At 40.3% G+C, this 27,185-nt stretch overlaps 1 protein-coding gene across 22 annotated transcripts in view; it reads left to right on the top strand.

Annotated features, from left to right (window-relative positions):
• The window catches only part of ANKS1B (ankyrin repeat and sterile alpha motif domain containing 1B), a 1,252,139-nt gene that overhangs the window by 1,155,957 nt on the left and 68,997 nt on the right, over nt 1-27,185 (top strand). For 8 of the 22 annotated variants that reach the window (XM_009426057.4, XM_009426053.4, XM_024348229.3 and 5 more), the window contains 2 exons: nt 2,381-2,560; nt 23,856-23,930. The exons of 3 other annotated variants lie outside the window; for them this stretch is intronic. In XM_009426057.4, the coding sequence (XP_009424332.1) occupies nt 2,381-2,560; nt 23,856-23,930 (255 nt within the window). The remainder of the gene's footprint in view (nt 1-2,380; nt 2,561-23,855; nt 23,931-27,185) is intronic. 11 more of the 22 variants (XM_001150610.7, XM_009426061.4, XM_009426058.4 and 8 more) reach the window with 4 other exon arrangements.

The raw sequence follows: 27,185 nt of genomic DNA, 5'->3' as shown, positions 1-27,185 counted from the left end.
TTATAAACGTGCACTTTATACAACTGAAGCAATAGATCAGGAAGTGCTGGCTCTTTTCTATGAAGTTTACCATATCTGTGTAAAAAACAATCTGTCTTTGATTGTTTGACACAATCAAAACAACAAGATTTGTTTTTCTAGATTGGTTAAATATATATTTTTGAGATTTAGATATCCATCTGTAATGGAATTCAGCCTGACAAACCACTACGTTTAAAGAACCACTCCCTCACCTCCCATCCCACACCCCATCTACGCCAAGAGAGCGGAAATGAGTTTTCTGTCAGACTCCTCAAACCCACAGAAAGAAAATCGATCAAGGACCACAGTTAAGTAAAGATCAATTTAAAATTAACCTTAGGGTCTTCTGTTTTTCAAGAAGTAAAATTTGTCCAGCTTTACTCACTTCAAAAATTCAGAATAGAGAATTTAAACCTTACTTAATAAATTGTATTTCTTTTATTCAACTACACTTTAGAATTATGAGGTAGGGGCCGGGCGCAGTGGCTCATGCCTGTGACCCCAGCACTTTGGAAGGCAGAGGTGGGCGGATCATGAGGTCAGGAGATCTAGACCATCCTGGCTAACACAGTGAAACCCCGACTCTACTAAAAATACAAAAAATTAGCCGGGCATGGTGGTGGGCACCTGTAATCCCAGTTACTCGGGAGGCTGAGGCAGGAGAATCGCTTGAACCCGGGAGGCAGAGGTTGCAGTGGGCCGAGATCGCACCACTGCACTCCAGCCTGGGCAACAGAGTGAAACTCCATCTCAAAAAAAAAAAAAAAAAAAATTATGAGGTAGGAAACTAGAGAGAACCTGTATAAGGGAGAGAGAAATAAAGAGGAAGTGGAGGAAGGGAGGGAGGAAAGGGCAGAGAGGAAGTGAGAAAGATGATTTCCAGGCAAAATGGCAGTGGCAAGAAGTGGCCGGCAGTCACTGGTGTTCATGAGTCCTACAAGAACTTTTCTAAAATTCGTCTAAAAGCTGAGATCTCCCTGAAAGCTGTGGGGTGCCCACTATGCTCTCTTATTTTGTCCTGCACTTGCTTGCTTCTGATTTCTTTTCTGAAGAGATGAACACAAGCACGGCACCCGGACGTAACCGTCGTGATGAAATGCAGTGGCCTGCCTCTTATCAATAAACTTCAGCAAACAGCATAGCCACTGTCAGGATAACAGAGGGTGGGACAGGAAAGGAGCTGTTAGGATTTGGAGTTGATTCAGCTTTGGAGAGGAAAATGCGCAAGGATTTCAGGGGATGCAACAGAATTGGCTCCAGGAGGACAAGCTTAGCCTCCTGAGAGAGACTGGAGTGGGATGGGTAGGGACTACATGAATACTGGTTTAATTAATTACTGGGGGCATTAGGGTACACTGGGATATTTGGAGGCTACTTGAGAGTTTTGGGAGTCATAAAAGTACAAATAGAAATTTCACCCCTTAGAAAGAGGAGCCTCAAATAAATTAGAAAAAAAAATGATTTTTGTTTTGCCTTCATTTTGCTACATGGAAGGAGAGAAAGATATAAGCACCATCAGTGTAGTCACCCTAAAATGACTCTTTAGAGGAGTCATTTCCTGCTACTTACCCTGCTCTTTTTCCTTCCCCTTCTGAACCTCTCATTCTGGCTCTCTGGAAGAGATTTAGGGAAACAAAAAAAGATCAAAGACAGAGATTTCCAAGAAAAAGTATAGGACCTAAATCTATCATAGAAGGTCCAGAATATCCGGAGGAGAAGGGATCTGGAGAAACACCATGATCCCAATCCTCATTCTACTTGCAAATAGTAGAGCTGAGCTGTCTATGCCCCCTATCTTCCTCCTAACCCGTTTCCCTTGGATGGAGTTGTCTTTGCCTTGGAAAAGCATCCTCTGTCGTAGCATGCACTGCTCTGCAGTCTGTGCGTGTGACATGCTGTGTTGCCGTACTGTGTCCTCTTCCCAACCCTGTTGTCAGACCATTCTTTGATGAAGGATCAAGACCCATTGGGTCTCATTTTAGCTTTCTCATCATGGCATCTACCATGGTGAGGACGCTCTGCCCACATGAGGGCCCAGTTCCTCCCCTGTAAACACATGCAGTAGTGTCAGAGGTGCCCAACATAGGTGTGCCTCCCTCCTGAGACCATCCATGCTGCTGCTTTAGGAAAACAGAACCTGACTCTTGATATTTCAGACCTTTGACCTGAAATACTTAGGGGAAAAACGTATTGACTAGATCATGCCATTAATAAAGTGGTGGAATGTCATTCATTCCTTGGCTGTTGCTTCAAAAGCGACTCCCCACCCCCACAGTTTGTCTTGTCAGTATTTCACAATTTTGAAACCAAAGGCTAGCCACAGAACATGGTATTTATTTCATGATGTATTTCCATTCAGGAACCCAGTGGTAATCACACTCCTCCTCAGTTGTCTCCATCACTTAGCCAAAGCACTTACACCACTGGTGGCTCCCTAGACGTTCCTCACATTATCATGCAGGGCGATGCAAGGAGGAGAAGAAATGAAAACTACTTTGATGATATTCCCCGATCAAAACTGGAGAGGCAGATGGCTCAGGTAAGGTGTTATAAGCCTTTGTGATATTTTTCAACCATATCAGGTAATGCCTTTTAATAGTGAACAGTAGCTTCCTATGGATGCTTATTGTCCGTGCCTAACTAGAATTTATACCATGTTATGCCCCGCCTTTCATTCCTTGCTCATCTGAACTAGACCAAGACAGAAATGTCTGGGAATGGAATGTGTACACATGTCCTTGTTATGCATTCCTGCTGAAGAAATTATGTCTGATCTCATTGCACCCAGAAAGTCTTTGCCCTGAAGGGAATAATATAGTGTCAAAGTCAAATCATAATGAAAATGAGTAATAAAAGTCTAGATTACAAAATGTAAATTGGTTGGATAATGGGGCAGAAGTTTGGGGGGAAGGATTAACCCTGTGTGATGTGGTTAATTTCCTCCCAAGTCTATACATTCATACAGAAATGCTCTACTGGGACTAGTTGCGTTGTCTCATATTGTCACCTTGACTAGTTGAAAATGATGATGCTTTCTAGCACAAGTAATTGAAAAGGGAGATCTGTCACGTTCAGACCTTTCCATGTTTTTAGTAGGGATGTTCATGTCTAGCCTGTCCTCGGATTGCTGCTTAGAAACTTGAGTCAGCCTTAACCGAACAGTGGCGCTGTTCTTAATGTACATTCAGATGGACGGGTAGCTCCGCATTTCACCCTGAGATTCAAAAATATGGATTTGTTGTCAACTATTGGCAGAATCAACTCTTTTCATCCTCATTCTAGGTTCAGACTGATGTGCAGGAGTCTTCTCTCTGCCTCCCACACCTAAGATGGGAATCTCGAGGTGAAAATTTGACTGTAATTGCTTTGCCTTGGTTGTTAAATATTTTTCTCAACTGTTTAGTGAGATTTTGTTTTTAAAGCCTCTGGTAAACATTGTATGCTGCAGCTCACGAGAGACAAATGTGATGAGAATGTTCTGGAAACCATGGCTATTCTGCCTGCAGATGCCTTGGGGAGAGAAGGCCTGTGATACTGTGTCTTCTTTCAGCTCCTTTAATTTTGAATTATTCTCTGGGTTCTTTGTGCAGGAAATGGCAATGTTGGGATTATGGAGACTCTTTTATTGAAAGGAGATGGAAAATATAGGAGAAATAAGAATAATTTTCTCTTTCTCTGTTGCTAGGTATTGTCTTTTAATTTTTATTACTGTTTTCACTGGTGCTCTTTTAAATAGGGCATCTGAAAGCTTTTTTCCCCCCAAACTTTTCATTTATTTCCTGTTACTTGTTATATTTTCGAGTCACATATGTGGTTAAATTTCTCTAATGACAGCATTTCAGAGATGTGGTTTGTTTTAACTTTGAGCCATGTTGTCTTTATGTATTAATATGAACTGGGTCTTTTCTGAGCCCATTTCTTCCCCGGGTAAGGGAGAATAGTTCTTTAATGAGCATTAGCTATTATTGACTGTGTCAACCGCAGTATAGCAGAATTACCTCTCTCAGCTGCTCACATAATTTATGAAATTTCTCCATATACTGCAGGGTTTTTTAAAAAAACTACTTACCCTTCCACCTATGTGTAAACACTCAGAGGTGGCCTAGCAAGACTGCACCCTTACATGCTGCCTGAGGTTTTCGAAAGCAGGGGCAGTAGTACCAAATAGCACAAATCTTTTAATGGGTCACTCCAATCAGAAATGCATCCCTTATGAGAATTGTCTTGCCTTGAGAAAATGGAATGGGCTTTTATCTGGCCAGGTGAGAAAAGCCTAAAAGCAGAAAACAGAGTGAGATAAGCAGGCTGATGGGACATAGTGAACTAGAGCACCTGTGCACGCATGCATTCCCCTCATGTGGAGTACTAACGATGATCGAGTGACTGCTAGAAACACAGGCTCCATCAGCCATCGGGAGCTTATTAGAAGCTTTCTAAAAGCCTGCTGTTCAATACAGCACTTCTGCTGCAGAGAAAATAGGAGATGACACCACAGGAATCTGATCAATGAGAAAAAGGGATTCTGGAACTGCAACTCTCTGGGTGGTGTTAATTGCAGTTTTGAGCACGATCGCTAGTATGGAAGGCCAAAACCCACGGAGCAATGAATGCATACCTCTTAAAAATACTGCTTTAACCTGTCAAAATATGAAATACTCTGTCATCTTGTTGTTGAATAATTCAATTTATGTGACTTTTCACCACTCAACTACTCAATTGATGTTTGTTTTTTTCTTATTCTACCTTATTTTTGGTCATTTGCTGTAATACTTTTTGAAATTTATATACTTTTTTAAAAACCTGTCATATCTCTCTAGAGCATACTTTTTCCCCTGAAGTTATGTGTTTAGACAATCGAGTTGGGTCTTCCTAAAGACTTGAATTAGCAATTAAAATTTTTGCAAGCAAGCAGCCAGTTATACCTCCTTCCAACCTGGAGCTCCATTCCTCCAGTTCTTTCCCAAGGTGCTTCTCCCAAGAAGCTTACTGTAGCTTGGTTAATGCTTGCCTAACCAGTCCATTTCCCACTAAAATGCAAAAGTCCACCTTCAGGCTTTCTTTCTTACCTACTAAAAGAAATGAGAATGCAGTTGAGAGAAAATCACCTGGACAGATTTATGTTCTTAGAAACCCCTCTACTTCAAGTTTAGCTGAGCTACCATTAGAGTGATTTGGAATTCTAGCCCTGGGCCAGAAACCTTAAGTTCTTGGTGGCCGCAATAATTCATTAGGAGTTTTGCCTTCTTGAGGTCTGCTTACCAGATGTTTGGAGGTGCTTTGCTTAACTTGGAAAACCAATGCTTAAATTTAAATTGAGATAAATTTAATGTCCATTTTACCTGTTAAATTTGTTGGCAGATATTTAAAATAAAACACTAGAATGGTGTTTAATTGATTTTTTCAATTTGAAACAATATTTAAAATACCTGTCTTGGGATACAGGGGATTTGCAAATATTATGAGTATTGTTTGCTATTATTCTGATATAAGCAGTACTCTGGCATCAAATTATTTTAAATGAATATGCAAGAAACAAAATTTGAGTTCAGCATGAACTGAGTGTAATGATATAAATACATCTGAACGATGGGTTTCCTATCATGTTGAAAACATAGCTTCTCCAGCCTGTAATTCTAAACTGGACTCATTAGCCCAAAAGTTCTGAAACACTCCCCAATTTCCATACCCCTAATAAATAAATGTTGCATTCACATTTGTATAATTATACCTTAATGTGCATAGTGATTTTAAATTCTCAAAGTTCTTTGACATCTGTTATCTCATTTTAGCACAAACAAGGTGTCCTACACACTATTAATGTGTGTACAGCACATGGCAGATCAGCTTTTAATTCTGAGTTATGTGGAAATGAGATAGTAAATGGAAAATATATCAGAAGGAGGAAAATATTTTCAGTATTTAGGACCTAATTGCAGTCTTCAGAAGTTTTCTTGAATGATATTTAGAAGTCTAAGTACCCTTAAAATGAACAATAAGAGAGTGATGGAATGAATAAGGTTAAGGCCACATTCTCCAAACTCATGCAAAAAAAAAAAAAAAAAGTTTTCCAATGCTGCAAGTTAAGCCATTTATAGAAGGCTTCCATTTACAGAAATACATATTAGAAAATGAAATAGTACTTGTATTTTCACAAAACAAAGGCTTCTCAACAGTAAAAGAAATGCATATCTTTGCATAAACTTTAGCTTAAATATTAGTGAGAATAGTGTGTAATATAAAATCTTTATGTTTTGAATGCTCTTGTCTAAGATTTAAAAAAAAAAAAACAGTATTACCTGGGGCACTAAAGACACTTTTTCTAAATTATTAGAAAATTAATTCAGTTGCAAGCTTAATATTTCTCAATCTAAATAGTATTAATAAGTACAACTAGGTCAATTACTTCTCTATTTGAAAGCATTTTGTATATTACATTTTAGTTCTTCCAAGGTTTGTTGTTTTGATATTATTAAAGGAAGGGAAGTAGAAGCTGAGCCATACAGAAGCACTGCTGTGACCAGGTTCATGCCTGGGATTGCACATGCAGTATCTTATTTAATCCTCACAAGAGCCTATGTGCACATCTGCCAAACAGGGTGAGTGCTTGGCCTCACAGCTGGTAAATGGTAGAGCTGGGACTCAAGCCCTGGCCTGCCTAACCCTATCCTTGTTCTTCTATAGTCCCTGATGCCCTGTGCCTGCCTCTGTATTAAAATGATATAAAATATTTTAAAAACAGTTCAACAAATACTAATTTCTCGTGTGCCATAATAGATTCCATTTATGTGGGCACAGCAAGCAGAAGAGAAAATCACAGTAGTTTAGTGGAAACTGATTGAATCAGCTCGTGGTTAACACCATGAAATCCTTAAATGCAAAACTGCACTGGTTATTTGTTGATCCTTCAGCAGAGACCCTGCACAGTGTGTCAGAACGCTGCCTGTCTCCCATGTTTGTGAAAAGCTTTGTAGGTAGGTGTGAGGTTAACTCTGTCTACAAACAAGTTCTTGCTTGTGGTGTTTCTCCAAAGAGTCGATGCTGTTTTCTTAGTGGCTTCTTCAGTTGGAATTCTGATTTGGTTTCTTTCTGGCTGTGTGACCTGGACCGAGTTATGTGGTGACTCTGAATTTCAATTTTTTTGTCTTTAAAATGTGGATAATGTCTGCTTCTCAGGCCTGTATGTATCAGATAATTTATATGAAAGCATATTCTAAACTGTAAAGCACTATATAGACAGATATGACTATCGGTTCAGACACATCACCTGTCAGTCCCTAATTCAAAGGTCCCTGCTCATTGTAGGCCAATTAATGACAAAGAGAGTTGAAGGGCAAGTGCTCCGGTGGTTGTAGCATTCTATAAAGACCATCTTTTGTTCCAGTGTTACCCATATTTAGCATGTAGATTGAGAATGGAATTTGCATTTTTCTTTTATTATTTTAATTGTGTAAACACATCATCTGCCAAGGAGCATATATCACAATGCAGAGGGATCTGGGTAGAATGATGTCAAAGCCAGGGAAAGCAGAGAATGGATGCCATCTTTCTCTACCAATTCAGGTTACAAAATTGTAACAAAAAATATCATATGGTAATAACACGTTATTATTGTAACATTGTTAGATAAAATATCAAGTGAGAGGGCTTTTTTTTCTTTAAGTGAAATTTGGAACTTTATTGAAATATATTGTGCACAGAACTGTTAGCTTAAAAAGCATGGATATCCCAGAAAGCCATGAGGCAAACACTTTGCCATGTCTGGGAAAGAAGTAGGACAGTAACTTCTCCTCTTATATACTTTTCCTGAGAGAATAGGCCTGTTGTTCCCAGAAATTCTACCCACTGCTCTGGCATTACTGGAATTTACAGAATCAGTTTTCAGAAAATAGCACAACCAAGAAAGGAACAGCATTTTGGAAAGTGGCTTTTTTGGCCAGGCACCGTGGCTCACGCCTGTAATCCCAGCACTTTGGGAGGCCAAAGCGGGCGGAGCACTTGAGGCCAGGAGTTTGAGACCAGCCTGGACAACATGGCGAAACCCCGTCTCTACTAAAGACTCAAAAGTTAGCTGGGCATGATGGCGGATGCCTGTAGTCCCAGCTGAGACAGGAGAGCTGAGACAGGAGAATTGCTTGAACCCTGGAGGCAGAGGTTGCAGTGAGCTGAGATGGTGCCACTGCACTCCAGCCTGAGTGACAGAGGGAGACTCTGTCTCAAAGAAAAGAGAGTGTTTTTTTTCCCCAAACTAAACAAGTTTTCCTATTACTGTGTCACATCAGATTTTTTGTTTAACGTCCGTAAGTTAATGCCTAGTATTTAATTTAGATTTTCATCACATAGCCACTACTCAGAAAGGCTCAGCTTGTCCATGATTTCAACATTTCCTTCCATGAAGGTCTAAAGAGCAACTCTTAATACTTAAGCACAGACAGATCATACATAACCAAAAAAGAAGGTCAAGAGTGCACTCAATAAGCTCTTCCATCAGGAGCTTCCGATTTGACAGCTCGTCAAGTTGACAAGCTGACACCCCAGCTTCAGAGATCATCTGGAATGTTGATGATATCTGTGCCCTATTTCAAGCCAAGAACTCTAGGCCACTAGCCAGCTATGACCAACACAAAAGTGGAAAATAGTGCTTCCATACTTGGAATTTAAACCTGATGTATTGTACACCTTTTTTATTAATATGGTCAGTTAATTTTCTTTTAGCAAATACACCCTGCTCTATCTGAGACAACTTTGGGATTAGAAATTCCAATATGATTAAGTGTCTTTTGGGTAACACTAATGTCAATATGATTAGTGTCTTGTGAATACTGTACTATAGTCTTAAAACAAATAATTGGAAGAAGTGGGAGAATCACTCAGATGGATTCTTTTTCAGGCTTTGATACTCATCTTACAGGTCTAGATTATTTTCTTCCCTGTCAAGGTCATCAAGAAGGCAAATTAGCCAGAGTTGATTCTGATAGACCCGTCAGCCCTAAACACCTCCAGTCATTTTGCTAGAGAAGCTCTAACGTCTCCACCTTGTCTCCATGTGCTGGTGCTTAACCAAGGGTACTGTTTGCAGTTAAAACCAGACCATGGATTTAAAAAAAGAAAAAGAAGATATCAATAGAAAATATTCTGTTTTCAAAAAAACTAAACAAAAAAATCTGACAATATATAAAAACCCTATTTCAGTGGAATTGACCTTGTGATATTTAGTAGCGCCTTGGGCTTGTTGACATTGAGCAGCTTGTTCACAAAGAGGCCCAGCAGGTTATTTTTCCACTTGTTAAATTTTCAGAATGTTTCTTATTACATGCAGTCCAGTTCTTGGGTCCACAGGTCAGTTTTGGCTGTTATAATCTGCCCTTGCTAAATTTGCAAGGGTAGGAGAATTCTCTGATTCTTATTCTCCTTCTCCTTCTTCCCTTTCTTTTTCCAGTGGTAAAAAAATAAAAAGAAGGTTTTTTAACATCTAGTAGAAATAGGGCTGTTTGTGTGGCCCTGTCTTGGTTAATTCTGTGTGTATAGGCCTAAAGTAATTTATCAGCAAGGACTTTTCCAGATGCATGTAAGTAACAAAAAATCCAACTCAAGATGGCTTAAGCAGAAAAGGGCAGGAGTCCTGGATCCAGGTGCTGTTTTGCTGCATTGCTCTCTGGCTCTCCTTCTCTTGGCTCTGCTGTCCTCTGTGTTGGCTCTTTTCCCAAAGAGCCTCCCTCTACGTGTGGAGAGATTCAAGCCAAATTGCTGTTTAACTTGAAGTTACAAGAAAGAGAACCTATCTTTCCAAGAGTGTCAAAAAAAAAAAAAAAAAGTCCCAGGCCAGGCATGGTGGCTTATGCCTGTAATCTCAGCAATTTGGGAGGCTGAGGCTGGTGGATCACTTGAGGCCAGGAGTTCAAGACCAGGCTGGGCAACATGGCAAAACCCCATCTCTGCTAAAAATGCAAAGATTATCTGGGCATGGTGACAGGTGTCTATAATCCCAGCTACTCGGGAGGCTGAGGCATGAGAACTGCTTGAACCCAGGAGGCGGAGTTCACAGTGAGCAAGATAGCACCACTGCACTCCAGCCTGGGAAACAGAGCAAGACTCTGTCTCAAAAAAGAAAAAGTCTCAGTATTACGTTCCATCAGTTCCAGTGAGCCTGGTTTGGATCAAGTGTCCTTCCCTGAGCTAATTACAAAGGGGTGTGTATATGTGAGAGAGAGAGACAGAGAGAGAGAGAGAGAGAGAAAGAGACAGATTGATTAGCAAGACAGAGGTCCCACACCAGGGGTGGTTTTAGCTCCATGTGAACAATGTGGACTGAGGAGTAAGGAGGCACCTCCTCCCATGAACAGCCAGGCTGCTGCTGCTAGAAGAGGGGCTGGTTTCTAAGCAGGCAGAAATAGCAGTAATGGGCACCTGAATAAATCCACTCTGACTTTGGAATTCTGAGATTGTCTGATGGAAAATTGCTATATCAGATGAGTATTGATTTCATTTTTTCATACTTAATTTGATGAGCTTTGTTAGAATGCCAGGTTTGAAGAAATGAGATCATGGTGAAAAATCCCATCTCTGATGTCTATTTCCTCTGTAACCTTGGACACGCTTCTTAGCTATGCAGAGCCTTAGTTTTCTCTTCCTAGAGTGAGGTTAATGCCCACCCCACATCATTGTTGTGAGGCACAAATAAAATGGTATTTTTTCGAAGTGTTTTACAAACTATGAAACTATATGTTTGGGTTGTTTTAGAAATTATTGTTATTATTTTGAGATTACTTCTAGTTTTCTTCTACATTATGCTTTCTCAACTGCATCTGGGAGTAAATGCATTTTAAAGTAAATCTCATATTTAGCTACACCTTGCAAAACTGTTTCTGTTTTCCAGCTTGTAAGCCCAAACTAATACCTCTTCACTGACTTGGAAATCATAGTTTTTATGAAAGCAAACACTGTCCAAGAAGCTCCTATTCATGTTATAACCTAGTTAACACTGGTGCTCTTTGGAAAAGGAATTATGGATGATATCCATACTTAAATACTTTTAAAAATTAAAGGATGTTTATGAGTTAGTGTATTTCAAAATATTTCATTATATTTCATTTTTAAATGTTTGCTTCTTTTTTGGTAAAGTGTATGTTGGCTATGTGAGGGCAATGCCTCACTCTTCCGTAGTCATTTTTTAATACCTCTAAAATAAACACTCTGTAAATTACTTATGTAAGCCTTACAAATTACTTTATGTAAGGCTATAGGCATCATAAAACCACAGGGCTCTACGACAGATCAGATTGGACACAAATTGAGATGGTCTCCAGTTTTTTAGGGAAATATACTGCCTGGAACAATAGCGTATCATCTGTCTAGCTTAGACCTGGTGATTCATCAGCATCATCGTCAGAGCCAGCACTGATTAGTACAACTTTATAAGGAGGAAACTGAGGCATGGAGCATTTATGTGGCTTGCCCACGGCCACAAAAATTGCAAGGTACAGAACCAGGATTCCAATGCCAGCAGCCTAGCTTCACAGCTGTCGCGTGAACCACAGTGTTGATGAACACCCCACATTGTCTCTGCAAACTGGGAACTAGCAGACGTGGCACATTCTAGAAATTCCAAAGCCCCAAATGCTCCAATGCAATGTTTTGAGTTCCTTGAAAAATCCTATTAAGAATATCTAATACCTTATGTAAATGCAACTTCAGTAGAGAATTAAACCTCTAAAGTAGCATGGATAAACATTGTATTTGAAGAAAATCCTTTGCTCCTGACATCCAATTTTTCATTCTTTACAAATCAGAGATAGTAAACAATTGCTTCATGTAAAGCATTGTGAAATGATATGACCTCCTTTCTGTATGGGCCTCTATTTTAATGAGGTTTGAATGCAGGATCACAAAATTTGTGATAACTTGCTTTTGTCTGTGTGCATTAATAGCTAGAAGATTCTTCTGTGCAGTCAGAAGAATGCAGAACTGAGAATACAGATGACCAACTGTACTGTTAAAGAAAAGCAGAGAATTTTAAGATGAGAAGGGGCCAGAAAATGTATGTAGTCCCATCTCTTAATTGATGCAGGCACCCATTCTAATACATCCTTACAGACAGCCACAAGTTTCTGCCTAAACTTGTGACTGGAAAGCTGGCCCGCTCTTTGTAAGGCAGCCCCATGATTGGAAAAGGTCTAGTTGATATAACTTTTGCCTTATATTGAATTGAAATAAGCCTCCCTATAACTCCTACATAGTTCATGATATCTTCTGAAACAACGAAGAATACATCTGCTCCCTTTTGCTGGGAAGAGTTTTTTAAGACTGAAGACAATTTGATATTTTCCCTTCACTATATTAAATGTCTCCAGCTCCTTGCCAATCCCATGTGATAAGGGGGATGTGGACCGTACAGCATCCTGGTTCCCCAGCTCTGGGCAGATCAACATTAACATGTCATTCATTCTTACTGTGCTTTTCTTCATGAAAATTTCCCAGCCTTTGTCAATAGCTATGCCTCCTTTCTCAGCAGCGCTGGATTTACATTATCCTTTTCCAGATAAAGCAGTTTTTATAAAGTTACTCATCCAATAATCCTAGTCTATCAAGACCTTTCTAAGACTTAGTTGCCACTCAGTATATCAGTGATCCTTTTCAACTATGTAATGTGCTCATTTTAAGAATCTTACCTCAAAACAACAAAACTTTGAAGTCATCCATCAGTGTATTGAGTGAAGTGGTGAATAAAGTAGAATTGAAAAAAAAACTGTGAGCTTTCTACTAGAGACCTCTTAGCTTGGCATCGTTCAAGAGGGTTGTTCAACTGCACCTTGTTTTTTCATATTTTTCACAAGGATAAAATGAAGAAATGGTGGGGTCTCAATAAACATCATTGAATAAATGACTCTGCCCAATACATCTTTTCTGTCAGAAGCAGGAAACAGTCGGGCTCCAGTTAATAAATGAATTTAAGTAAAGGAAATGACAACCTCAGTTTGCAAGAAAGGAATATAATGTATATTGTAAAGAGATGTTACAAAGAACAACATTACTTTGCAAAATCTAGGTTTTTTTCAGCCATTCATGTTATGATAAAAAGCTGATCACTGCCTTTCTGAATTAGTTATTAATGTTCTGCTTTTTAGTGGCCCTGAAAAACGTTTGATAGCATCCAGACTTTGAGATAGAACAAGTAAAACAGCCCATATTGCTATAAACAGCATGATCCCAATTGACTCAAATTCCCTGCAACATCCCTGGAACCTGGGAGCTGCACAATGAGAGCTGGATTGTACAGGCAATGCTCATTTTTTTCCTCTGCTCTATTTTTTTCTTGTAAAGGGATTTCATAAACAATTGTGTAATGCCATTTAGGGCTACAGCTGTCATATTAGGGAATACAGGTTATATATTATCTCTACAAATGAATAACAGGAATATCATAAGCCTATAGTTCTCTCCTAGTCTCCTACTTTAGTAGCCGAGGACTTCTTTTATGTGATATCAGTCCCAGAATTAGAGTTAAGGAAGGAAGGGAAAGAGGGAAAGAGGGAAAGAGGGAGGGAGGAAGAGAGGAAGAGAGGAAGGAAGGAAGGGAGGGAGGGAGGGAGGGAGGGAGGGAACTGGAGAGGAATGGGAAAGGGAAGGGAGTTTGGAAAGGGAATGGAAGGAAAACCTTAAGCTTGGGAAGACAGTGTTAGAATTTATATCATGCCAGTGGACTTAGATGGAACCAAATGTGTTGTTTACTTCCTCCCACTCTTGGTAGGTTGATTAATGCTGACTCCAGCAATCATGGGTCACACGTGCAGATGTCGTTAGAGAAACAACTGTTGGCCTGGCTTTTCCTTCCCAGCAGGTGATAACTGATCTGTCCAAAAATCCTCCCCACAGGCACAGGGGAAGGTCACGATCATGAAGTTTTGGAAGGATTGCCCTTCAGAAAGATGGAGAAATGGCAGGAAGCAGCATTTTCTTGACTCTAGCATTTCCTGCAAATGAAATAGTTCAGCTGAGACCTTTTATAAAAAGGGTCAGTGGGTGCATGCATAACTTTTTCACACTTTAGAACTAGAAATAAATAGACACAGACAGGGAACTTGAGAAGCTAACAGTGTGGTTGCAGAGAAGAATCTAAATCCCATGCAGTTGTTACAGGACTGAGTATGTATCTCAAAACTCACTCAAGAGGTGAGAAGGAGGAGTGTTCCTCTGTCTCCAATGGTGGGAAGGAAGAAGTAATCAGATGCTGGCCTGCGGCCTCTGGGTAACTCACAAGAAACAAAAGGCTCTAATTTTCTGATTTTCCAGGCAGGGTTCAGTTAATGCCCACAGAAGAAGCAACTGTGGGGCTGTCACTGCTGAAAGAAAATATGCATACAAGGTGTTTGGTGCGTTACCCCTTGACTGCACTGAATTTGTTTGACTCCATCCTTTGACAGGTCTCATTTCATCCCAGTCTCTGCTCAAGGAGCCACTGAGTTTGCTGGCTATTGGCTAAGGCTTCCTTTGCTGGGATGCCCTTTTTTCTTTTGCCTTTGAAGCTGTTTTGTTTGCTCTTCAAGTTTGTTTTCATTTTCTTTTAGAAGCACTATCATCCAGAAGAAGGAGTGCACTTCATTATTCCTTGAGCTTTCACTCTGAAACTTTCATATTTCTTGCTGGTTTCTTTCTGGTCAATTTCTGAATACCCTGAAGTGTTGAAAGTATTATGACAAACATAAGGGAGAAACAGAGAAAAAGTCTTTTTTTCTTTTTTTTTTCAGGGCTAGAACATGGCAGAAAATTTCATCTCTGGTAGAATCTGACTGGAGGGCTCTATTCATAAAAGTTTCTTTATTAGATTAGCTATATAATATCAGCAGACTCCCAGAAGCTTTCCAGAGCTTAATAGGGGTTATCGAGTTGATGGAGCTGTCATCTACTTGCTCTGTTCTGAGACCCACCATCAGCCTGTCAGTCCCAGTTTACTACTGGTTCTGTCCATGGAAAAAGCAATTTTCATGCCATAAACGTTGATTAAAAGCAAGATTGATCCCTACTCACTTTGTGACCCAGGCCTTGCACACAGTAGATGACCAGTAACTACTTTTGCATGAATGTCAGGGTGACAGGGAGATAGGTTCTTATGTGCCAAACATTTTTTACATTTTAAATTTCTGCTTGAGGCCAGGTGCAGTGGCTCACACCTGTAATCCCAGTACTTTGGGAGGCCGAGGCAAGGGGATCCTACAAGGCCAGGAGTCCGAGACCTGGCCAACATGGCAAAACCCCGTCTCTACTAAAAATACAAAAATTAGCCAGGTGTGGTGGTGCACACCTGTAATCCCAGCTACTTGGGAGGCTGAGGCACAAGAATCGTTTGAACCTAGGAGGTGGAGGTTGCAGTGAGCCAAGATCGTGCCATTGCACTCCATCCTGGGTGACAGTGAGACCCTGTCTCAAAAACAAACAAATAAATAAATAAATAATTTCTGCTTGAAAGAATAATTATTTTATAGAGTGGAAAGCACAGACTTAATTTGGATGTAATATGCCTAGGGAAGGCTTCTCTGAAAAAGTGACATTAGAATAGAACTTAAAGGAAGTGAGGGAGCTAGCTAGGCCTATAATAGCCAGAGGGAGAACATGTCAGGCAGAAAGAGAAGCAAATGCAGAGGCTATGAGGCAAGAATGTGCTTTGCTGTCAAGAACCCAGACAGCAAGACGAAGATGGGTAGGAGAGGAGGGTAGGGAGGTAGAGCAGTGTGGGTACCAGAGAACGGAGAACCTTGCAGGTCATTGTTAGGACTGAATTATCTTCTGTGTTGAATGGAGCTGAGTGGAATGACCTGGCTTTCATTTTAGATGGGTCATTTTGGCTCTAGTACTGAGAAGAGATACTAAGGGGGCAAGGATAACAGCAGTGAGACCAGTAAGAAGCCAATGGAATAAATCAAACGAGAAAAGGGAGTAGCTTGGAGCAAGTAGCGACAGGAAGGTGAAATTTTAGAAGTAGATTCAATAGGCTTTGCTGCTGGATTGAATGCGAGATATAAGAGAAAGGAGAGCTCCAGCATTGTGAACCTGAGGAACTGGAAAAAAATGGCTGCCATTTGCCGAAACAAGGAAGCTTACAGAGAGGTGAGGTCATCAGGAGCTTGGTCTCTGACATTTAATTTAAGGTTGAGCTGATTTAATAAATGCGAAAGGAGAAGCATCAAGCAGGCAGCTGGGTGTCCAAGTCTTGAATTTAGGGAAGAAGTCTGGGCTGGAAATATGAATTTGGGAGTCACAACTGGAAGAGACCACCTAGTATAGCCAAGAAGGAAGGGAAGATTGAGGACTAACACTCCAGGGATGCTCAGATAACAGGAAGCAGCCAAAGAGGCTAAGGAATGGAGGAGTGATCAAGGGTGTCACATAGGTCAAGGAAAATAGAAAATTGTTTCAGTTTCAGTAGAGTGGGCTCAAATGAGGACAGGAAAAGAGAAAGTGGAGACCATCTAGACATTTCTCAGGGAGTTTTGCTTAAAGAAGATTAGAGTAATTGAGCAGGAAACCGAGGGTGATGTTGGGGCAAGGGAAGGAGTTTGTTTGCTTTTGATGGAAGATGTTATAGCAATTTCTGAGAATGCTCCAGGAAAGAGGACAAACCATAATGAAGGAGAGATAATTTATTGTAAACTACTGGATCAAAAAGGAAGTCCACCTTTAGGAGGAAGACTTTGGAAATTGGTTATATTCTTTTTATTTTGTGATTAGATTTGAATGCAGTTGTGTTGTATTTTCTGAGCTGAAGTCATGGTAACCCAAAGTATAAGACGGTAACAAGAGCAAGACATGCATTGCATTTTAAGAAAACATTTCCAGAGCTAAGAGAGAGGTCTGAACTGAAGACAAAATTATACACCTTCAAATGTGTGTTGACTTCACCATCAAAGAAGTAAACATTAAATTATTGGTAATATCTCAGTTGTAAGTCTATCTTTACTTACCCCTATTTGTTTGGGTTTCATAGTAATTCAGGTTCAGAAAAACTAAATGAGGCTTTGCAATATATGTGACAGGGATTGAGAGAAAATAGGCAAATGAAATTGCAAAGGGGTGATTAACATTCTTTCATGGAACTGTTTCTAAGCTCTACGAGCAGCCTTTTGACACCTAGGTGTGTTAATGACAAATGTTCCTTCTCTCTTCAGCAAGCTGGCAGCCCTTTACTGCCTTTATCAGGAAATATGAGGACTCTTCCAATAGGAAGTCAGCAGTTTCTGGTACAATTAACCGGAAGTGTGTTGGCAGTGACATAGCTTATGAAAGGCACAAGTGGCACCAATAGAGTAGACCAGTTAAAAATGATAACGGATAACGGTAGTGACTAATGTTTGCATAATGCTTTGCCACTTATCAAGGCCTTTTGAATGTGTTATATGATTCCATTCATTCGGTAAAAATGTGTTCCTTCTGTGTTCCAAGCCCTAAACATTTAGCTGTGAAAAAGTTTCCTCTCTCTTGAAGCTGCACAACAACTTGGTGAAATAAGTAGGTCAAGTACTATTCTCCTTCTTTACAGATGAAGACATTGTAAAGCTTAATTACGGCCAGGCGCGGTGGCTCATGCCTGTAATCTAAGCACTTTGGGAGGCCGAGGCAGGCGGATCACCTGAGGTCAGGAGTTCAAGACCAGCCTGTCCAACATGGTGAAACCCTGTCTCTACTAAAAATACAAAAATCAGCCAGATGTGGTGGCAGGCACCTGTAATGCCAGCTACTCAAGAGGTTGAGGCAGGAGAATCACTTGAACCCGGGAGGTGGAGGTTGCAGTGAGCCAAGACCATGCTACTGCACTCCAGCCTGGGCGACAGAGCAAGACTCTGTCTCAAAAACAAACAAACAAAAACCAAAAAAACAAAATAGAGTTTAATTTGGCCAGGTGCAGTGGCTCACGCCTGTAATCCCAGCACTTTGGGACGCCAAGGTGGTTGGATCACTTGAGGCCAGGAGTTTGAGGCCAGCCTGGCCAACATGGTGAAACCCGTCTCTACTAAAAATAACAAAAATTAACTGGGTGAGGTGGTTCACACCTGTGATCCCAGCTACACAGGAGGTTGAGGCACTTGAACCCAGGAGAGAATCACTTGAACCCAGGAGGCAGTGGTTGCAGTAAGCCAAGATTGTGCCACTGTACTCCAGCCTGGGTGACAGAGCAAGACCCTGTCTCCAATGCCACCAAAAAAGAAAAAAAAAAAAACAAAACTTAAATTTAAGACTGGGCACAGTGGCTCACAACTGTAATCCTAGCACTTCAGGATGCCGAATCAGGCAGATCGCTTGAGCCCAGGAGTTCAAGACCAGCCTGGGCAACATAGCAAGACCTCCTCTCTACACATTTAGAAAAAAAAAAATATATAGGTGAAGTGGTGCATCCCTGTAGTCCCAGCTCCTTGGGAGGCTGAGGTGAGAGAATCACTTAAGCCTGGAAGGGCCAGTCTGCAGTGAGCCATGGTTGCACCACTGCACTCCAGCCTGGGTGACAGAATGAGACTCCATCTCAAGAAAAAAAAAAACTTAACTCACTACTTTTCTGGGAATTTGGGCCCCAGATGAAATTTTATGACTGGTATTATATTTCTTTCTCAAAACTTTTCAAAACTCAGTACTTCAATACATGTTTTACCCTGAAATGTTATTTTCATAAACATAATTAATTTCTACTCTGGAAACTCTTGGATTTAAAAAATTAATTCCAGCACTCAGTATAATAACCCTATGTCTAGGAGAAGAGCCATTTCATATTATGAATGCACCAGTTACAACAGGTCTGCCTTAAGTTGCTTGCTCTGTGAGCCTGACAAATTATTTACTGCTAACAAAACCACTGCGGTATCTGGAATGCATCCGATTTTTTTAAAAAATAATTTTCATCCCAGCATTTTGGGAGGCTAAGGTGGGTGGATCACTTGAGGCCAGGCATTCGAGGCCAGCCTGGGCAACATGGTGAAACCCCATATCTACTAAAAATATAAAAATTAGCCGGATATGGTGGCACATGCCTATAGTCCCAGCTACTTGAGTGGCTGAGGTACAAGAATCACTGGAACCCAGGAAACGGAGGTTGCAGCGAGCCGAGATCGCGCCACTGCACTCTAGCCTGGGCAACAGAGCAAAGGCTCTGTGTCAAAAAAAATAAAATAATAATTTTCACAACTCAAACACAACTGCTTTTAGTTTAAACTCTTTTAAATTCTGACTTTTTACCACTTGCACTGACACGATGACAGTTACGCATAACCTAATGATGGGGATACGTTCTGAGAAATGCATCGTTAGGTGATTTCGTCATGCAAACGTCATAGTGTGTATTTACCCAACGTGAGATGGTGTCACCTGCCACACAGCTGGGCTTATATATGATCTAGCCTATTGCTCCTCCCAACCTGTACAGCATGTTACTATACTGAATACTGTAGGTGACTGTAACAGAATGGTGAGTATTTGTGTATCTAAACATACCTAAGTCTGGCTCTAGCTTTACTTCTTCCAACCCCCACAAAAGGTACAGTAAATATATGGTATTGTTGTCTTGTGAGACCCCCGTAGCATATGCAGTCTGTCGTTGACTGAAACATCGTTATGTTGTGCATGACGGTATTAGAAATTATAGAGGTTTTACCTTCTCTTTATTTAAAACATAGCTTATAAATAGAAAATATTTGTTATAACATCTAAAAAATGTACATAAGCCATATATGAACTCTCAGTGTATATGACTAGGGGTAGGTTCTTTATTCTTCATTGAGAAAAATTTTATATGATTTTTTTAATGAAATAAGTATGGCATAGGATCCTCTTTTCCCTTCTTAACTCTGGTAAATTTCTGTGAGTAGTGAAAGATCTGTTCACTATTGGAAGATCTATTCCCAGGATGCTAAGTGGGAATTTTCCTGTAGGTACTAAGCACTGCACACTCTAAAGAGAAAGCTATCAATCATGGCGCCAGACACCTAGTTCGGGGTTTACAAGGAGGCAGTGTGAATCCTGCCCTGCCCCTGTCAGCTACCTCTCCACATAGGCAGAACATTGGTTAGTGCTGGAGAAGGACAGAGAATTGTCTGAGTCCTGTGGAAAGAACTAAGGCTTTTCCTCCTTTGCCATGAGAGAGGAGACAGAATGCATTCCTGTGCTCTCCAATCCTGGTGAGAAGGGGTCCAGGAGGAATGTACATCTGGCTTGGGGGTGCCTGCAGGAGGGAAAACTGGCCTTGGTATCCATAATTGGACTTCTGCCAGGCAGGTCACATAGCACCTACCGAGCTGACACAGAGAGTCTTGGGGAGGGATGCCCTGGCAGAGAGGGGGAGTGTTCACAGAGCAGCTCGCCCTTCTACTGTTCTGTGTGACAAGGATGTGTGTCCATGTCATGTGGGCCACATGGATGTGCAGAAGGAGTCTGGGGTTATGTTTGTCCCCCTGGGTCCCCCTCAGGGGGCATGCATGTGTCCTAGGAGGGCTGAGTGAGAGTTGGAAGAAGTCAAGCTAGAGGCAGATTTCTGCCAGCAGAAACTGTGCAGTGGGAGGACCTGCCCTCTATCCTAGAAGAGCTCTCCAAAGAAATCACACGGGGACACAGGAGAACCTAGGTTGGAGCAGCTGCTACGCAGAGCACATGGGAGACCATGTTAACGTTAGCTGAAAAGCAGTGGCGGCTGCCAGAGGAACAGCCAGACAAGAAAGAGACCTCGTCCTTTTCCTGTTTCTTCCTCCCCAACTAAACACATGAAGTAGGTAGAGCTTGGGGCAGGGAACATTCAAGGTAGACCATGACACCCGCCCTCACCTCTCCTAGGAGAAGTCAAAGCACAGACCGAGCTTCTCTTACCCACCCTGGGCTTTTTAAGCCCCAAGACTGACACACAAGGAGGGAAGGAAAAGTTTGAATCAGATATGAGTTTGGATTTCATACAAAATGGAGTCTTCATGACTCAAAGTGACCAGGAAGTGATGCAGTCTGCCCAAAAGGTTAAATGGCCTTGTGCCCATCAGGCAGGCAGACTGGGCATGGCCCCTTTGGGAGTAACCAAAACAACCTAAAACAACTTTTTGGTATTTGGACCCCAGTGCAGTTAAGACTGTTCCATGAACTGATTGCATTTAGATATACTTGTGTTAACTTAAATATATATATATGAATTTAGTAAAGAAGAGGAGACTTTATTTCTTCTAAAGGGTTACAGCCTGCAAGGTGGCCATCCTGCAGGCTGGGAAGCACCTCCAACCAAGACCCCAGAGACAGGTACTTCGAAGGAAAAGGGCTTAGGGTAGAAGATTTATGCTGAACAGGTTAGCTAAACACATATATTCAATGTATTACAAGAGCTGTGAATATTCATGAAGGTGGTCCTGACACATGTGTATTGAACAAACATGCATGTAACATGTGGCCTATGTTCACTTTGGGTTGGAGACTTAACATGTAGATACATTACGGTTAGCCCTATACATCAGAAGGGCTTTTCAGGACATGAAGGCACACAAGTGTGCAATCTCTGTAGACCAACCAGAACTAGTCCATGGTCAGTGATCTTATTTGGATAAAGTTACTGAATCAATCTCTTGTCCAGCTGTAGTTATGGCTGGTGGAGCAGGGGCTAAGGGTCAATCAGCATCTGGTGGAGCTGCAAATTGTTTAAATATTGCTTCTCTTAAGGCCAGTACCTGTTTAGCTGCTAGAAAAAAAGAAAAACCTTGTGGCAGTTGGAACATAGTTTATTCTTTAGGTATAGGGGTACGTGGCTTAACCTTTGCCTGGCATGGCCTCGGGTCCTGTTGATAATTTGGTATCTTATTGCCACAAAGAGACTGTTCTGTCACTCTTATGATGTCTATTTTAACATTAATTCCGATCAGTTGTTGTGTCTAAACCATGAAAGAGAGGAGGTATAATGAGGCTTGTCTCACCTCCCATCCCATCATGGTCAGAAACTAAATTTTAAGGTTTTTCTGGGGTCCCCTTGGCCACAAGGGGGTCCGTTCAGTCGGTGAGGGGGCTTAGGATTTTATTTTTAGTTTCTGTTCATTTCAGGGTGAGTAGAACCAAGCTGTATATAGCTGGAGGGGCCCTCTGCCTTCTGGTGACATCAGTACCAGGCTCACACTCCTTCTTAGCCATCCCAGCAGGCTGACACATTGTGCCACTCACCTGTGTGACCTGAGCAAGCCACTTCACCTCTTTAAATGTCTGTGTCTTCATCTATCAGATGACAGGTGGTCTCTGGATTATTTAACACTAGAAATGCTAGAAGCACTTCTAGCACTAGATTAACACTAGAAGTGTGTGAAAGTTGCAGAAGATGTGATTTGTGTAAAGAATTAGCTCAGGACTGGGTGAGGATGCCACTTAAGATGGTAATCCAGCTAAGGCATGGAGTTAGTACATTCAAATCAGGTGACAGCTATTGGAGACAAGGCCAACAGAGTGAATGGGTCTAAGACTGAACTTGCTAGAAAGGTAAGAAGAGGAAGAACCCCCTATGGATGTATAAAATAGCATGAAGTTTAGAGAGGGAACTGAGGATAGCAGAGCTGGTTTAAGTGAAAGGTGTTTGGAAGTGCCTTTGGTCAGACCCTGGGGATCTAACTTCCTTAACAGAAGGCTATCTTCCTGACGGTCCATCCCCAGCAAGCCTCTGGTTAACAGAAGACATGGAAAGCAAAGGTGTAGGGGTGTGTGGAGATGCAGTTGTAACTAGAGAGAGAGGTGTTAAATTGCTGGTGAGCGTTTCTGGGGTGAGGAAACTTTTAGCTAGGGATAAGCCTTCTTTTCTATCATTTGTTTGCTGATGATACAGTTCTTTGCCGGGCCTCTTAACCATATTATGGTTATGTGCTTGCCTTCTTCCTGCAGTGATCTTTGTACGGACTGCTTGTGAATGCTAAAGATGCTCACAGAGCTTGCTGAATAAGTTTACATGCTCTGCCATTTTCTGTGATTTAATTTCACAGTGCCTTTTAGAATGATGGAATTCGGGAACAGAACTTGGGATGGGTCAAGCCAAGAGCTCAGTCAGTCTATTTGAAGGTTTCTGCTGTAACTCCTGGGAAGGGATGCTGGTTAGTTTGGTGTTTGGTTCTGAGCAAACATTACTGATAACTTTATCTTATTAATGGTGTGGGGGAGAGCCAGAATTATGGAGCTGAATCATTAGACTCACAAATGCTGTTCCCAAGGGTTTCTGCTTGAGGAACAGAACTGAATTTCCCTGACTTCAGTTCTTCCCTGCCCCAGCCTCCTTCCTGCCACCTCCTTCACTCCTCCCAGTGCTGGGTAGCAAGCTGACACGTCTTCCTTTGTTAACTACAGAGTTTTGCCCGTAAGAACTCTGGAGGCATAAATATCTTCTAGGTTTATCAAATAGAGCAATGACTAAATCAGGAAAAGTCATTTTATTGCACTGTTTGCTCTTGGTCGTTGAAGATAAGAAAATAAAAATATCGGACCTGTGTTAAAAGTTTTTTCCTGTTTTTCTTGAAGTTGATGAAAATATTTATCCTCTGAAAGTAGTGACGTGAAGGGGGAAGGTATTTCTGGTTTTCCGGCAAATATAAAATACAGTTTGCTTTTTTCCAAGGCATGAATTTATTGGTAATTTTCCTTGCATAAATGCATAAATGATTTTTTTTAGTCAACTCAAAATGTTTTAAAGCAAAAAGAATGACTTGGAAGTCAATTATTAAACCTTGAGCACCCTAAAACATTTTTTGAGTTTTTTTAATATGATTCTTTGCATTTTATTATTTTCCTCTTTTCCTTCCTGGATGCTACCTTGGTAGCTGCCATGTTTTAAATATTGACAAGATAAGATAGTTTTCTGTTTATATCAGCAGTCGTCTGTCTGTGAAATATGGACGAATCAGAACGCAGGATTTCCTTTCTCAGCGATCCATCAGGTTCATAATGTAAGGTTACAAATGGTTCTTTTCTTCTCCTGAACTTGCGCTATGTACTGTGTTGCACAGTGTTGTCAACAGCTATAGGTACTGTGTCCTGGCAATGCAGAAAATTTGTAATGTCTGGTGACTCCGAGACTCTTTGTCTATTATACTTCATTTACTGTGCCTTGTGATTAGTTGATGTGCAAACATTGTCCTAAAACAAGAAACATACTTGGTTTTAAAGTGTATGGTTAAAATATGTCCCATGTGAGTTTTGGCTTTCATTCCAGGTGTCTGTGTTAACTTGCTTTTACAGGAAAAAGAAAAGGGTAAATTGATATATATATACACACATGTATATATCAGCATTATTCCTCCCCATTTTGTACCTCCCCATATTCATGGACTCTTCAACCCTTTGTGTCTAATGATTCTCAAAGATTCATGTGCTTCACTTGTGAGAAATTTCTGAGTATGATTTGCATGTTATTCTGTATACATTTCATGCAAATGTGGGGGGAGGTGAGCTGGGAGAGGCACGGTTGCAGCTACAAAGTGGTTCTCAGCCTTTTTCCATTTGACAGTACTGAATTGATCTTTGCAAACTGTATGAAATCGTGACCCATTTTACTCTGAGCTGCATGATTTTCAAATGTTCATATTTCACCTTTGCATACTTTAGAGAAAGTTTATTTCTATTTGGAAAATAAACATTTAAATGTTTGGGGTTTTATGTTCCATATTTTAAAATACTATTCTTATTTTCACACCCTTTTGAATTTCTCCCATTGGATAGCCTGCTGTCTGAGAGGTTGAGACACTTGGTTGAGAATCACTGAGCAGAATTCTTGGGGCGGCATGTGAAGGGATGCCACGGGCATTTTTGTGAAGTGCCTTTTGGGATGCTGCATCAGGCACATATGTACTCCTGTGCATGGGACTTCTGGCTCTTGAGGACCGTGGTGTCTATACATTGCCTGGTACTGGTGTTCACGTGACCCAGCAGTTCCTCTTGGACTCATAAATGTTAACCAGAGCTTTTATGTGTTCATAAGTAGCCATCTCTGCTCTTTTTCATCTAAAGGAACAAATTCAGTATAACCAACTGCATTTGATCAAACTAGAATTCTTCATTCTTGAAGATTTTTTGAAAGAACAACTACAACATTCTGCTTTCATTATGTGTGAATGTTTATGGGAAGCCTTTTCCTTACATTCACTTTCAAATATATGTATGCATATTTATAAGCATAGAGCTGTGTGTAGCATTCTTCAAAGCCTTAGAGATTACAGAAAGTAAATGTAATCACATATATCTTATGTATGTTTGGGTAGCCCATCTCTGAAATTTGTCATAATTATTGAAAGTAAAACCTTAAAACAATAATTGTCCTTTAAAATCATTTTAGTTTTTCATTAAGTGTTCTGAAGAAATTGAGACTAATGTTTGTTAATATTCAGATCTAAATTTATAAGCAAGTAGGTGGGAGCAGTCCTCATAGAAAAGATTTTAAAGGTTCTATTTTTAAAAATCAATTAAATCCTAATTTTTAAAAATTTTAAAGAATAATACAAGGCTTGGAAAATGCCATACTTTTCTATTAATGTTAGAAAAGTAAGTTGTAAGCATGGCTTTTAATTATCTACTGACATCCTTAGGAAACTTTTTCCTTAAGAAGAAAATAACATAAAGGCCTGGTAGAGCGTCTCATGCCTGTAATTCCCAGCACTTTGGGAGGCCAAGGCGGGTGGATCACTTGAGGCCAGGAGTTCGAGACCAGCCTGGCCAACATGGTGAAACCCTGTTTCTACTAAATATACAAAAGTTAGCCAGGTGTGGTGGCACATGCCTGTAGTCCCAGACACTTGGGAGACTGAGGCAGGAGGATCACTGGACCCTAGGAAGCGGAGGTTGCAGTGAGCCGAGATTGTGCCATCGCACTCCAGCCTGGGTGACAGAGGGAGACTCCATCTCGGAAAAATAAATAATAATAAAGACAGAAAATAACATAGAGAAGGGTTTTTCCTTTGTATTCTCAGAGCATATAGAATATGTAATATTCAGTTTCCCTTTTGGAGGGAGACAGCTACCTGATACAATTTGTTTTAGAATCTGCCGTAGGTGTCCAGTGCATGTGAACTAAAAATTTGCAGCTATTTACCACCTGTTGAAATAATGCAAAGTTTAAAAGCTGCAATTTGGAATCTGCCATCCAGTAAAAATCTCTGTATAGAGTTTTGTGAAGCTTTTTGTTTTTTAACTAAATCCCATTGATGCTTTTGTATTTTTCAGTTGTTGGTATAAGAGAATGTTTAATTTAATTACATTATATTAGATGTGGCCCAATTATAGTCCTTCAGACTCACCCAGACTACAGATTTATAGTTGGCAGTTGCAAACACGTGTTACACAGAATCAATTCTCCATTTAAAATTCTAATCTCAAATTATTTTTCCTTTATGTTAGAAGTTTAGTTTTTATTTGAATTTGAAGAAGAGAGCTAATGATGTACATTTTCCTCGGTTTAATTGATGTTCTTTAGTGTGCTTAATAAAAAAAAGGCCTTAAGCATACATATAAAAAATAATAATAAATACCAAATAAATGAAGTTTTAAGCCATGACAAAATTCTTGGAATATTAAGATCTTTCAAATACATGAACCTAAAGGAAAGATTTTCTGTAAATATTTTAAGTGCCAAAGAGATAGCCTGAAGACATTTATTAGGAGTACCTTGAATCATTTTGATTTCTCATTTGTGATTACTTAAGGAATCCTTTCAAAGACCACTGTGTCAATAATAATGTAAAATATGACAGAATTCTACCCTAAACTTTTCCTACTTCATTTTGCTATTCTAATTAAATATTGCGTTGTTAGCTGTGTTTAGGTCTGCTTTTCATTAAAAATAAGCTTTGATTATAAACCATTATTGCGGCAAAAGACTTCTTAGGTCTGTTATTTAATATTTAATAAGCATTTTTAAGTGGAAAATTACTAAATTTAAAAATATTTGCCTGAGGAGATGCAAATATTATGTAGATATGAATGTACTAGTCAACAAGACCTAACACTAGGCTTCAAAGTTCAAAATGATTTTATGTATGGGGCAAAAATCTTTCTTTTTTGACCTCTTCTTCCATTCCATATAGTAACTACTCTACGTAATTCCTCCATAGCTCATTCCTGCTGTAATTCAGCCGCCAGGAGGGTTGAGACCTAAGGCACCCTTGTTCTCTGAACTCTTTTGTTCTTACTGGGAGTCAACCAGGTAAAGC

Source organism: Pan troglodytes, chromosome 10 (genome assembly GCF_028858775.2).
Source record: "Pan troglodytes isolate AG18354 chromosome 10, NHGRI_mPanTro3-v2.0_pri, whole genome shotgun sequence".
NCBI lineage: Eukaryota > Metazoa > Chordata > Mammalia > Primates > Hominidae > Pan > Pan troglodytes.
This window is presented reverse-complemented; position numbering and strand designations above follow the sequence as displayed.